The sequence below is a fragment of the Physella acuta genome, unplaced genomic scaffold, assembly GCF_028476545.2.
Source record: "Physella acuta isolate Inbredline_101_S28 unplaced genomic scaffold, ASM2847654v3 ptg000543l, whole genome shotgun sequence".
Classification (NCBI taxonomy): Eukaryota; Metazoa; Mollusca; class Gastropoda; family Physidae; genus Physella; species Physella acuta.
This window is the reverse complement of record NW_026732062.1, coordinates 326,039-340,000: the sequence shown is the minus strand read 5'-3', so window position 1 is coordinate 340,000 and position 13,962 is coordinate 326,039. Positions and strand designations below refer to the sequence as shown.

Here is a 13,962-nt window from a genome sequence, read left to right as displayed (position 1 = left end):
TTGTTTAATGGGTTTTGCGTCACCTACGTCTACATCATGAGGTGGAACCTTCGCTTCTTTGGGGACATCCCCAAAAATAGAGGGAAATGTCTCAAATAACTGAGACAATCTATGGCTTTCCTCTGTGGACAAATGCATAAGGTGGACATTCAAATTATCTAAAAAGGAAGAATTTACCAATTTTGGGGGTTTCAATTTATCATGTATCACATCATCAGAAACATTTGAACATACAGGTAAAGTAATTTTAGCTGTGGAATGAAAATTGTTACAATTATCATAATACTTTTTCAGTGAGTTAACATGATACACTGTCTGTTTCTTTCTTCTGTCGGGCGTATTGACAACATAGTTCAAATCACTTAATTTTGAATGCACAGTAAAGGGTCCACAATATCTCAAGGATAACGCATTGTTCAGATTAGGCACTAGCACAAGAACTTTGTCGCCTGGATTGAATGTTCGTTTACAAGAACTCTTATCATACAGTCCTTTCATTCTCACTTGGGCCTTTCTTAAGTTCTTGTGAGCCATTTCGCACACGGCTTTCAGTCGAACGTGAAAATCGTCAAAGTTTTCCACAGGATGATCGCTGGTACCTGTCCACTGTTCGTGGATCAGCTTCAGGGGACCTCGGACAGAATGTCCAAACACAAGTTGAAAAGGCGAGTAGCCTAAAGAGTCCTGGACACAGTCCCTCGCAGCGAAAATAATCCAAGGAACCGTCTCATCCCATTGGGTGTTACTGTTAGCGAACGTTCTTAGCATGGTTTTGAGGGTTTGGTGGAACCTCTCAAGTACGCCTTGAGACTGAGGGTGGTAGGCTGAGCTGGTGATGTGGGTAACGCCTAGCTTGGCTAGTGCTTCCTGAAAATGGTGACTGGTGAAGTTGCTGCCTTGATCTGTTTGCACGATTCTAGGTAATCCAAAGGTAGTGAAGAACCGGGTCATGGCTCTGACTACAGTCTTTGCCTTAATGTTCCGTAAGGGAATCGCCTCGGGAAAACGGGTACTTGAACACATAAAGGTAAGTAGGTACTCGTTGCCCGCCTTGGTTTTAGGCAAGGGACCTACACAGTCCATGACGATTTTTGAAAAGGGTTCTTCTAATACAGGAATCGGACTCAAAGGGGCCCTAGGAATTGTCTGGTTTGGCTTTCCGGCCAACTGACAGTTCGAGCAACTTCTGCAGTAACGCGACACATCTTTTCTCATTCTGGGCCAAAAGAACAGTTCTTTGATCTTCGCCGTCGTTTTAGTGACTCCTGGGTGCGCTGACATTGGATGGTCATGTGCCAGCTTAAGTATTTCATGCCGATAAGGTGGAGGGACCCACAGCTGGTTTCTACCCAACCATGGTTCGGCTGGTGAGGCAATCACTGGTATAGCGCGACGAAAGAAGAGGCCGTTCTCGGAGAAATATTCTCCATCGTCAGATGATAGAGATTTTTCGACCGTTGCTTTGAGTTCTGCGTCGACTTGTTGAGCTTTAATGATGTCTTCCTGAGATATCCTCAGGGGTAAGCCCAGACTTGTGTTTTCTGGAAGCATAGACTCCAATTTGGGAGTCGAATTTCTTGACGATGATGGTAGGTGTGGTTCAGACGTTATGTCAGCCAATTGTTTGGTTTGGCTTCTTGTCACCGCGCATGCAGGATACAGTTCATTATCATTATCTGGAACTGTTGACAAAGGGTCTGAAACCGTACAGGGGTATACTTTGCTTCCCGCAAGGTCATTCCCTAGAAGTAGGTGTACTCCTGGGACAGGAATACTATCTATCACACCTAAAATGACCTCACCTTCGACGAGATGATGTTTCAGGGCAAACTTGTGTAGAGGGACTACAGTAGATTTTGTCCCCACTCCCTGGATAATGGAAATCCTTCCGGTGTTCGTCTCAGGTGTAATGTCCATTGAACTTTTCAAAAGGAGTGATTGTGACGCTCCTGTGTCTCTTAGGACGGTGATATTCCGCTGAGACAACGGATCACCTGGTTTGCTAATGATGGCTTCGGCAATAAAAGATGAAAAGTCAACTTTTCTCGATCCCTCGAGATCGGTAGACTCGGAAGAAACTGGATGGTGGCGAGAACAGTCAAAATGTGACTGCACATAATGTGTGGAGACTTGACTACCTTCTTGCGGACACTTAGGGTTAGAGTCCTTTAGAATTCTAGAGTTCATAGTTGAACTGGCTGCTTGAGGGGGTAGAGCATAGTGTGCAGAAGTACGCACCACCTCTCTGTTATATTGACGACGTTTGTAACAGTCCTTGACAAGATGACCAGGCCTTTTGCAGAACTGGCATACTGCTCGACGATTGAGAGTTGATCTTGGTTTCTCTCTGGACTGTAATGCCTTCACGTGTTGGCCAACAGGAGGATTGCTGCCAAAAAGGGGAAGCACAGGGTTGAGGCGGTTTCCTGACACTGGTGGTTTCTTATGCACCAACATATATGTGTCAGCCGACTCAGCAGCCTTCTGGATGTCAGTTATCTTGTTATCCAGTATGTGTAGTCGTATCTCTTCAGGCAGGGACGATAGGAATTCTTCCCTTAGGATAAGTGACCTGAGTTTCTCAAACTCAGAAACTTCCTCAGAGTGTAGCCACCTTGAGAATATTTTCTCCTTTTCAAAGAGAAATTCCACATATGATTGAGTGGGTGACTTGCGGAGTGTTCGGAATTTTGTCCGATAGGCCTCGGGCGTCAGTGCGTAGGCCTTCAAAATGGCAGTCTTGACCAAACTATAGTTATTTTGAACGTCGTGAGAGAGTGCCTGGTATGTTTTTGCAGCTTTCCCAGTAAGGACCGAACTCAATAAAGCAGTAATGGAAGTTTCGGGCCATTCACATGTCTTCGCTAAACTCTCAAATGAGTTAAAGAAAACGACCAAATCTGTTTCATCAAATTTAGGAACTAATTTCCCAAAATTGGCAATCACTTGCCCTACCGACAACTTTTTTGGATCTACCGGAGAAGTGACATCACTAACTTGACCAAACTCTAATTCCAACCTCCTCTTATCTAAAGCAATTTTAGCCTCTAACTCCTTTTCTTTTAATAAAAGCTCTCTCTCTTCTAGAGATTTCTCCTCGCGGAGTAATACATCCGCCAACAAACTTTCATCAAATACACCTTCATTAATGAAATGAACAACAATTTTATCTCTCAACACCTCTGACTTCTGCGTAACAGAATAATCCAATTTCAATTCCTTAACAACACTAACCAAAACTTTTCTACTCAACTTCTCTACATCTTCAACCGTGGGATTAGCCAAAAAAGATTCCATGACGCTAACTTTCAAAATCAAAACAAGCCTAGAGTCTCTAAATTAACACGGAGCGTTGGGCCGTGTACTTGACCTCCTATCGTGACACGTCTGGCTGTTGACCTAGATAACTCTATGCTTGCGCGCGCGTTGTAAGAACACTGCGCTACTGGATATAAAAACAACTAAATCCAACTAACCTTAGTATTTAACTGATATGACCAACAACTGGAACGACAGATTAAATCCCGGACGGGCCCCCACTTTGTAACGTCCTCTATCTATCAGCCAAATAGACGGTGAACGTCCCCGGATTCTTTTTTCGGGATCATATGCAAATGCCTTACGGCCTAAGTGGATGAACACTAACACAACGGCACACTAGGGCTCGAATTCTATGTCTAGGGTAAACTAGTGATACTATTGTAATTAACACTCATCCAATCTACATACAACTTTAATCAGCGAACACAGTTGTGGCAAAACACAAGGTTGAACTAGTTAAAATATTTAATGTATAAAATATCAAAACACAACTTACAAAATGTAGGAAAAACACTATCACAGATTTCTACACTGTCTAAATAACTACAGGCCACACAACACTGATAGCTTCTGGAATAACTCAGCGACGAGTAATATTATACTAGAAGCCTAAATCAACTTAAGAAAGCAAGGCACACACAGGACTTAGTTTCTCTCACGTTCAAATGGTCAGAGTCTATAGCCGGACAATATGGACGGCCTGGTCTGATCAAGGTAAAATCGCCCTGTAGACTGCCTGCGACAAATCTCAAATGGAGACTCACAGATCACTCAAGGCCACCTGAGCTACTGTTATCGTGCTGGTTGTGTTTCCTATGGTGTGACACTTTACGTGGTTCTAACCACTAGGCCACTAGTGGTGTTCCTAACCACTATGCCACACTACTCGGCAGCCAGCCGAGTTTCTAAGCCACTAGACCACTAGGCACCATAGACTCTACTCAGTTTCTCACCGAGTATTCGAACCTCGGCCGCCGCCGTGGCGCGCCGAGATCCTAGCCATTGAGCTATGGGGTAGTCATCTGACCAGAATCATTCAATCAGATCTTAATGGAAAATTTCTATGTCTTAGACCCCTTAATAAGTCAGTGGAAATTTTCCGGTTGTTGCACAATCACTCCATATAAGGAATTATACAATGTCAAAATAAAAATAGAACCTGACTCGACCTAAGTAGGTCACAATATTAATATATATATATATTAATATATTAATATATATATATATATATATATATATATATATATATATATATATATATATATATATATATATATGCTTTTATATGGCTACTAACGTACCTAAGGTAATATGTAGCAGTAAATCCAGGGAATTCTTTTAGAAAGACAAAACAAATGTAAGGATACATCTGAATTCTGAGTGTTTTCTATTTAGTTTTAATACATTGACATCACACGTTGCATGATTTGATGTAAGTGTCAACACTGTTGGTGGGGTTGCACTTTTTACGGTCAACTTTACCACGCAGAGTTACTTAAATGAAAATTCAAATGTATTAGTATTTCATGTGTTTTATTAGACTTTCAGAAAAATAATTTACATTGTTCAAAAAAAAAAAAAGATAGAGACACGCCATTGATGAAGAGCTGTAATAGGACATTTAATTTTCTCGTTAATATTTAACAGTTTCGAATACAAGGAAAAATGTTATTCAAATTTTAAAAAAAAATTACTGATTAATACATAATTGACAGGTTATTTCATAATTAGATTAGATGGCGATTAGACTGGGATTGGGCATATCTTGCTCATTTGTTGAGACGTTTCTAAGTTGTGAGAACCCTGCCTTTCATTAGCCAATCAGAAGTCAGTACACACAGATAGACAGCCAATAAGCATTGAGTACACATAAATGATCCCAGAAGGATGACTCACTTCTAATTATAGTTGTTCAGTTAATTACATCCAGCCTATTGACATGTATGTTGTATAAGCAGTTAGCGTCATGAAAGATATTTGCTTTACCTGTAGACGCCATCATTACAGTTGGCACAAGTCAAGCTATTACAGTTTACAAAAAATAAACATAATTATGGTCATAATTTTAGGTAATTAGTTCGTATAATTATTACTAATAGCGGCGTTTGTCAATATATTACAATTATCACTAATAGCGGCATTTGTCAATATGCTAAATTATGCTAAATGCTAAATACCTGGGCTGTGCAAATTAAGACTCTCATTAAAACTGTAATTAAAACTGTAATTAAACAGAAGTGACGTAGGTGATTTTGCTCTACATATTTATATGATCCACTTTGTTTTGTTAATATTTATCTTTTTCATCGACCACGCCATTTAAACTAAAATTTAGAATATAATATACGAATAGAGACTTTAAACCCACATTTTAAAACATGCGTGGGTGTGTGTGGTTGAAACCACATTTTAGTAGATGCGTGTGTATATGACTGAGCTCAGAATTTTATAATAATACAAGATATCCTTAAACACGTTTTTAAACCAAGATTTTAATGGAGTAGGCTAAATTACAAAATATTCTCACTTAGGACTTCAACAACATGAAATATCTAATGATTTATATACTAAATATATTGATCAATTACTAATACGTTGGTCCAACAAATGCATTAGTTGGCCACTTGTTGCCTGTACGGCCCTCTATTTTTTTATTTAATTTCCCGTAAATCCCCCAGACACTGATGGAGCTCGTTCTGAGGATGACTTAATCCTAACGCTTGGATAATCCGCCCTCCCCCTCCGCACAACTGCAGCAGAATAACGTCCAAGATGGCGAGCGAAGCCGAACCGATTGACCTTGACCAGCTGAAGCGCAGGGAGCTCGCGCTGACCATCCCCGTCCACCTGGTCGTTGCCGGCCTCGGGCTGGTCAGCAACGTCATCAACATCCGGGTCTTCCTCAGGCTCTGCCTCAACAACAGCATGGCCGTGGGCGTGTTCAGCTTCTCCTTGACCGACCTCCTGATCACGTGCCTCCAGCTGGGCGTGTCCGCGTGTTTCCTGGCCCACTACCTGTGCCCAGTCAGCCCCCTGGATCTGTGGAACCTGGAGACGTTCACCATTGGCTGGCTCCGGTACGCCTGCTACTACATCTCCTGCTGGGTCATCACCATGGTCGCCGTCGAGAGGTGCTTCGAGGACTCTATCCACTTCAAGTAAAAGGCGATTTTCTGAAATCACCAGAATCGGTCATACAATATAAATAAATACACACTGAATAGAATAGTATATAAACAAAATAATACAGTTCAATAATTAGTTACGGTTCCCCAGGTGTGCCCTTCTCTCAGAAAATGTCTTCACCACCTCCTGTTTGACATCAGCTGTTAAGAATTCTTTCTCAATACTAATCATAGCTAGATTTGTTAGCCTCCCACTTTCTCAATACTAATCATAGCTAGATTTGTTAGCCTCTCATTTGACATTTAGGACCTTAAATGTGTTTTAATCAATTGAAGTTTAGAAAAAAACCTTTCACAACTAGCGATTGAAAACGCAATTGTGAGAAGTATCCTATATGCTATACATACTGTTGGGATTACATCACATCCGAATTCTATTAGTGATTGTAGTACATCTTTTGGCTCACACGGAACTGTGGATCCTGCAGCTCGAATGAGTATCACAAAGTCAACAATTTCATCAAACAAGCTTGCACCCGTACCGTCGTTGTCGTAGAATTTAGCAAATTCTTCACAATCGCATTTCAATTGCTGTTTCTCCTTTTCGTCGTCTATTTTAACAGAATTTAGATTCAACAAAAACGAAAACCGGTTTTTCAAAACTTCAAGCCGAACACTGCGATCATTAATTTCCATTTTTAACCGATTGATAATCTCATGCATTACTCGGTTGATTTCCTGCTGTGCCGTTAGTCCAACATCTCTTGTTGTTTCACCAGCCATCATATTCCTTCTCCTTGTTCGAGCTATAGGTATTTCCCATTTGTCACAATATTCATTTGATGAAATTATCGCGGTGTTAATTATATCTTCAGCCTTTAAGTTTAATATTTCAGCTAGCCCTTTTAAATCTTGGGGTGCTTGATGAAATCCCATTTTCCGATCTTGTAATCGTTTTGAAACTTTGTGCACTGCTGCTAAAATAGCACACCAAAAATTCAACAAAGACAAAAAGTTAAACTACTGAATAGTGTTTAAAAGCGATCCAGCGTCAGACTTTGTATCTGTTGAAAAATCTCCTTCTTGTAAATGTTCAAGGCTAGAAATTATACTCTTTCTTGTAAAACGTCGAGATTTGCACGATTACAAGACTTTCTCTATGCTTCGTATATACGAGACAGTAAAAATACTTATTTGGAAATTAAAAAAAAATGTATTAGTAACGCGGAACAAGTTAATGCGACATACATACTCATTATAACGAGGGCATTATAACGATCTTTCCAAACATTGAGGGCAATCAAGTTAGAACTGGCCTGTTCGCTTGCTGATTTTTCCTCTTGGCGGGCGATGGTAAGAGAACGACGGAGTGTAAATATTATAACGGATCCTGTAAAAAAATAACAAAGAAGAACTTGTAAAATAACATTGTCATATGTAAACATATTTTAACTGAAAACATTAATTTTTTAATTATTAAAATAAAAAAAAACTATTTACCTCCAATAAAAAAAACAATTATTGATAGTTGATAGTATGCAATCTTTTCCTTGAAATCTGCTATTTCTAATTCCTTGGATTTTACTTCTTTACTTTTGTTTTCACTCTCCTTCCAACATGTTTCCCTATCCTTCAAACACGTATCCCACCTTCCTGTAATTATTTTAAGTTTTTCTTCCACAGTTAGGTCTGTTAACGAGAAACGTGCATCAGCATTCACAAGAAATTGTTGAAACAGGACCAATGACTGTGGGATACATTTATATATCATTAATATGTATATAAGAGAAAAATAACATATATATCATCGGGAGTGAAGGGGAGGGGATGGCTTAGTTTAGCGATGCAAGAAAAATGGCTTACCATCATGAGAGGACTTTTCCCATACAGATAAATTATTGCCGCTGACAGATACCTGTATAAAAAGTATACATTTATTTTCAGTGTTTACGAAATAATGCATGTTTAAGGTAAATAATTGACTATTTATTTTCGTTAGTATCGAAAAGAGTAGGCAAAAACTCTAAATAATACTACGTGTGTTTCCGTGTTTTCCCTTAAATCATAACCAATCTGAACCTAACAAAGGCAAAGGAATCATGGGATATTTCAGCAAGATGCTGGAGGTTTTTACATTTTCCTGAGAACATCTGCTACTATCTCACAAGCAACATGCCCAATACAGACTGTGGCAAAACACAAAACAACAACAGACATACCGTAGAGAAGAGGAAAGCAGAAAGGAGACAATTATATCGTGAAGAACAACAGTACAAGAACAGGCAAGAGCCGAAATCGAAATAAAACAGAATCTTTAACCGGCAGAGGGAAATGGATTTTCAAACATAAACTGCTAATAGATTGGACCGTAGCTTTTACTGATAATTTAAGCTGAATGGTTGCCTATTTGTATACGATCATAAACTGTAAAGCCGTTAACATTGACTAATAATATAACATTTTTAGGTTTACTAAAATAGGTCTGCATTACTTAAAGAAATCTATTATACTACAACACAATAAATAAATAGACATTACATTGAAGATATTATTCTTCTGCTACAAACAATGTCGCAAATGTTATCAATACCTTTTTAGGATTCACTTACACAAATGGTGTGACCTGGATGCAGCTGCTCTCTTTGCGCGCAGCTCTATCCTCAAAGGTTCCAGAGTTTTCGACAGAGAGCAGAGTATCGACTTGTCCCATCTGAGGGCTTTGCTCCATGAGTTCAGCATTGAAGTGACGCTCCAGGGTCGGGCTGGTGGTGGACAAGATCATGATGGGGTTGCCGGTAGAGCAGGAACACTTCCCCTGGGTACGTGTGCTGTTCCCACAGGCGCTCATCTGGCAGGGGTACCCGAACAGTTGGCACGTCTGTGGAGACAAGGGGCGTGTTTACATAAAGCATATTTTGTGTAGTCTTGGGATGATACAGAGAGCAGAATATACACGGGGCATATGTTTTTTTTAGCTTTGTGATCATGAAGATTAAAGGTAGGATTAAAGGTAGGATTATGGTTATGATTTCTAGTTATACAAGGAAACTTGAATTTTTGTGAGCACAAAGCATTAGCCAAACACGCCAAATACAAATGTCACAAACACACTAACTAGAAATGTCACAAACACACTAACTAGAAATGTCACAAAAACACTAACTAGAAATGTCACAAACACGCCAACTAGAAATATCACAAACACGCCAACTAGAAATATCACAAACACGCCAAGTAGAAATGTCACAAACACACTAACTAGAAATGTTACAAACACACCAACTAGAAATGTTACAAACACAAAAACTAGAAATGTCTCAAACACGCCAACTAGAAATATCCCAAACACGCCAAGTAGAAATATCACAAACACGCCAAGTAGAAATATCACAAACACGCCAACAAGAAATGTCACAAACACGCCAACTAGAAATATCACAAACACGCCAACTAGAAATATCACAAACACGCCAAGTAGAAATGTCACAAACACGCCAACTAGAAATGTCACAAACACGCCAACTAGAAATATCACAAACACGCCAAGTAGAAAAGACACAAACACGCCAACTAGAAATGTCACAAACACGCCAACTAGAAATGTTACAAATGGCTACCCACCTCTTGCCATGATGACGATTGGCTACAGTCCGCACTTGAATTAGATTGAAACAAAGTGTCGTGGGTGCACCTGCCCTCCTCGTGTGCAGCTCTGTCTGCAAATGTCCCCATTACAAAGCCAGTGTTCTTGCAGTTGGCGTCGTTCGTCCATTTTTTCTCATAGCCGACAATACTCAGATCAAGGGAACCAGTGCTACTGACGACATCTGTGTATAACAACATCAAATACTCAGTTGAAGGGAACCAGAGCTAAGTACAGCATCTGGGTATAACAACATCAAATACTCAGTTCAAGGGAACCAGAGCTAAGTACAGCATCTGGGTATAACAACATCAAATACTCAGTTGAAGGGAACCAGAGCTAAGTACAGCATCTGGGTATAACAACATCAAATACTCAGTTCAAGGGAACCAGAGCTAAGTACAGCATCTGGGTATAACAACATCAAATACTTTTAGGGCAGGACTAGAATTATGGCGAGGTTTAACTTATAGGGCTGGGCTAGAATTATCGCGAGGTTTAACGTATAGGGCTGGGCTAGAATTATGGCGAGGTTTAACTTATAGGGCTGGGCTAGAATTATGGCGAGGTTTAACTTATAGGGCTGGGCTAGAATTATGGCAAGGTTTATCATATAGAGCTGGGCTAGAATTATGGCGAGGTTTAACTTATAGGGCTGGGCTAGAATTATGGCGAGGTTTAACTTATAGGGCAGGGCTAGAATTATGGCGAGGTTTAACTTATAGGGCTGGGCTAGAATTATGGCGAGGTTTAACTTATAGGGCTGGGCTAGAATTATAGCGAGGTTTAACTTATAGAGCTGGGCTAGAATTATGGCGAGGTTTAACTTATAGGGCTGGGCTAGAATTATGGCAAGGTTTAACTTATAGGGCTGGGCTAGAATTATGGCGAGGTTTAACTTATAGGGCTGGGCTAGAATTATGGCGAGGTTTAACTTACCGGGTAGAAAACCAAGGCAGATGAGCAGAGCAAACTTGAACATTTTCTCCATGAGTTCACGTCTTGTAACCAGAGTTGTCGACATAAAAATCTAGAAAATTATACCAAATAATTTGTTTTCATTTGGTCAGCGTAGGCAGGGGTGGGGGGGGGGGGGTCATAACCCCCCCCCCCCTAATAGACCCCGGTATATATATAAAAAGTATGAGGCGGGTGCAAATCGAAAGTTTGAGGGGGGGTGCAAATCTAAAGTTTGAGGGGGGGGGGGGTGCAAATCGAAAGTTTGAGGGGGGGGGGTGCAAATCGAAAGTTTGAGGGGTGGGGGGGAGGGGGCAGCAAATCGAAAGTTTGAGGGGGGGGGGTGCAAATCGAAAGTTTGAGGGGGTGGTGCAAATCGAAAGTTTGAGGGGGGGGGGTGCAAATCGAAAGTTTGAGGGGGGGGGGGGGGGGAGCAGCAAATCGAAAGTTTGAGGGGGGGTGCAAATCGAAAGTTTGAGGGGGATGGTGCAAATCGAAAGTTTGAGGGGGGGTGCAAATCGAACCCCCCCCCCCCCCCCCCCCCCCCTTGAGACGATCCTGGCTACGCCACTGCCAGCCGCCTTTATTATTCCCTTTATTATCCTTCTGCGCAGTGTTTCTTCCAGACTTTTTTCTCCGGGGGGGGGGGGGGGGCACTTGAAATTTTCGGGGGGGGGGGGCGGTAAACTTCGGGGGGGGGGGGGGCGGTAAAACTTTCTTCGGGGGGGGGGCGGACACTGTTAAAAGTATATATTTTCTATATAAATTATATAAATTTCATTTCGTTCGGGGGGGGGGGGGGGGGGGCGGTAAAAAATTTTTTGGTGGGCCTATAGATTTATTCCTCTAGCATAGTAAAGGTATCCAATAGATACTAAAGTGACCCACGCTTTTCTTTATAGTTATTTAAATAGTAGTCTATAGTTTATTTTCTACTTTTTAGTGCATTATAACATTAAAGCTTGTTATTAAAACGTTTTTTATGAATTATTTTTTTATTCTATACAACCAATGAGAAGCATTTCTGCAATGGATTAAAAGCCTTAGCGTAATGTGTTTATAATATTTTAGCAACTGAGTTTTAAAGAATCCAGCATTCGTGCCTAATTAAATAGTTTACCCAACCAGTTGTTCCTTCTTCGATATAATATTATGATGTTTTTATCCTTGATTTGTGTTGTTTCGCTTATCGGGCGCCATGCACCATGATCACGGAAATACACGCCATTGGCGCGGCTTGTTCAATGAAAAAACTATTTGGCTCGAGATTTCGGGAATTTCCGGAGGTCGTTTGAAGAAAGTGTATCTGTACAAGGACGCTTTGGTTGTTGTGTAACAACCACCGTTGGATTTTTTCAAATGAAGAAAAGAAACTGTATCAAAATGTCAACATCATACGCAACCCTCAGAGGTCAACATTTTTGCAGTGCATTGTCTATACTGCTCATATTATAAACTTACAGATTTATTTCAAATAATTTTATATTTAAAAAAACAACGATTTAGTTGGAAAAAGAAAATTATCAAATTAATAGAAATAAGCTGATTGAGCTGCAGTACCAGCTGACCCGCATCTTCATCAACTACTGGAGGAAGCAGCAACAGCAAGCACCGTACCAGCTGACCAGCATCTTCATCAACTACTGGAGGAAGCAGCAACAGCAAGCACCGTACCAGCTGACCCACATCTTCATCAACTACTGGAGAAAGCAGCAACAGCAAGCACCGTACCAGCTGACCCGCATCTTCATCAACTACTGGAGGAAGCAGCAACAGCAAGCACCGTACCAGCTGACCCACATCTTCATCAACTACTGGAGAAAGCAGCAACAGCAAGCACCGTACCAGCTGACCCACATCTTCATCAACTACTGGAGGAAGCAGCAACAGCAAGCACCGTACCAGCTGACCCGCATCTTCATCAACTACTGGAGGAAGCAGCAACAGCACGAACCGTACCAGCTGCCGGAGGTCCACGTGCAGAGAATGCCCAGCGAGCTTGACCACCTGCTGGTGCGAGACTTGTTCTTGGACTACACCTTGATCTATCCTATGATGTTTATCGGCATCTTCAGCTTCACCGCCTCGGCCATTGTTGAGGAGCGGGAGACGAAGACCAAGGTCTAATCCTACTCGTGGCTGTAAGTATAGCTGTAATGGTCTCACCCTACACGTGGCTGTAAGTTTAGCTGTAATGGTCTCACCCTACACGTGGCTGTAAGTTTAGCTGTAATGGTCTCACCCTACTCGTTGCTGTAAGTATAGCTGTAATGGTCCCACCCTACTCGTGGCTGTAAGTATAGCTGTATGTAATGGTCTCACCCTACTCGTGGCTGTAAGTATAGCTGTATGTAATGGTCTCACCCTACTCGTGGCTGTAAGTAGAACTGTAATGGTCTCACCCTACTCGTGGCTGTAAGTACAGCTGTAATGGTCTCACCCTACACGTGGCTGTAAGTTTAGCTGTAATGGTCTCACCCTACACGTGGCTGTAAGTTTAGCTGTAATGGTCTCACCCTACACGTGGCTGTAAGTTTAGCTGTAATGGTCTCACCCTACACGTGGCTGTAAGTATAGCTGTAATGGTCTCACCCTACTCGTTGCTGTAAGTATAGCTGTAATGGTCCCACCCTACTCGTGGCTGTAAGTATAGCTGTATTTAATGGCCTCACCCTACTCGTGGCTGTAAGTATAGCTGTATGTAATGGTCTCACCCTACTCGTGGCTGTAAGTAGAACTGTAATGGTCTCACCCTACTCATGGCTGTAAGTATAGCTGTAATGGTCTCACCCTACTTTTGGCTGTAAGTTTAGCTGTAATGGTCTCACCCTACTCGTGGCTGTAAGTATAGCTGTAATGGTCCCACCCTACTGGTGGCTGTAAGTTTAGCTGTAATGGTCTCACCCTACTCGTGGC

At 41.3% G+C, this 13,962-nt stretch overlaps 1 protein-coding gene across 1 annotated transcript; it reads right to left on the bottom strand.

The window, feature by feature from the left end:
• Positions 1-5,746: 5,746 nt before the first annotated feature.
• On the bottom strand, positions 5,747-12,259 carry LOC131945983 (uncharacterized). The gene is made up of 8 exons (XM_059306615.1): positions 12,167-12,259; positions 11,029-11,119; positions 10,068-10,273; positions 9,056-9,324; positions 8,310-8,361; positions 7,947-8,193; positions 7,699-7,836; positions 5,747-6,494 (listed from the first exon to the last, which is right to left on the bottom strand). Exons 2-8 carry the CDS (start codon positions 11,111-11,113, stop codon positions 5,977-5,979), a joined length of 1,515 nt encoding a protein of 504 aa, XP_059162598.1. The 5' UTR covers positions 11,114-11,119; positions 12,167-12,259; the 3' UTR covers positions 5,747-5,976.
• Positions 12,260-13,962: the final 1,703 nt, after the last annotated feature.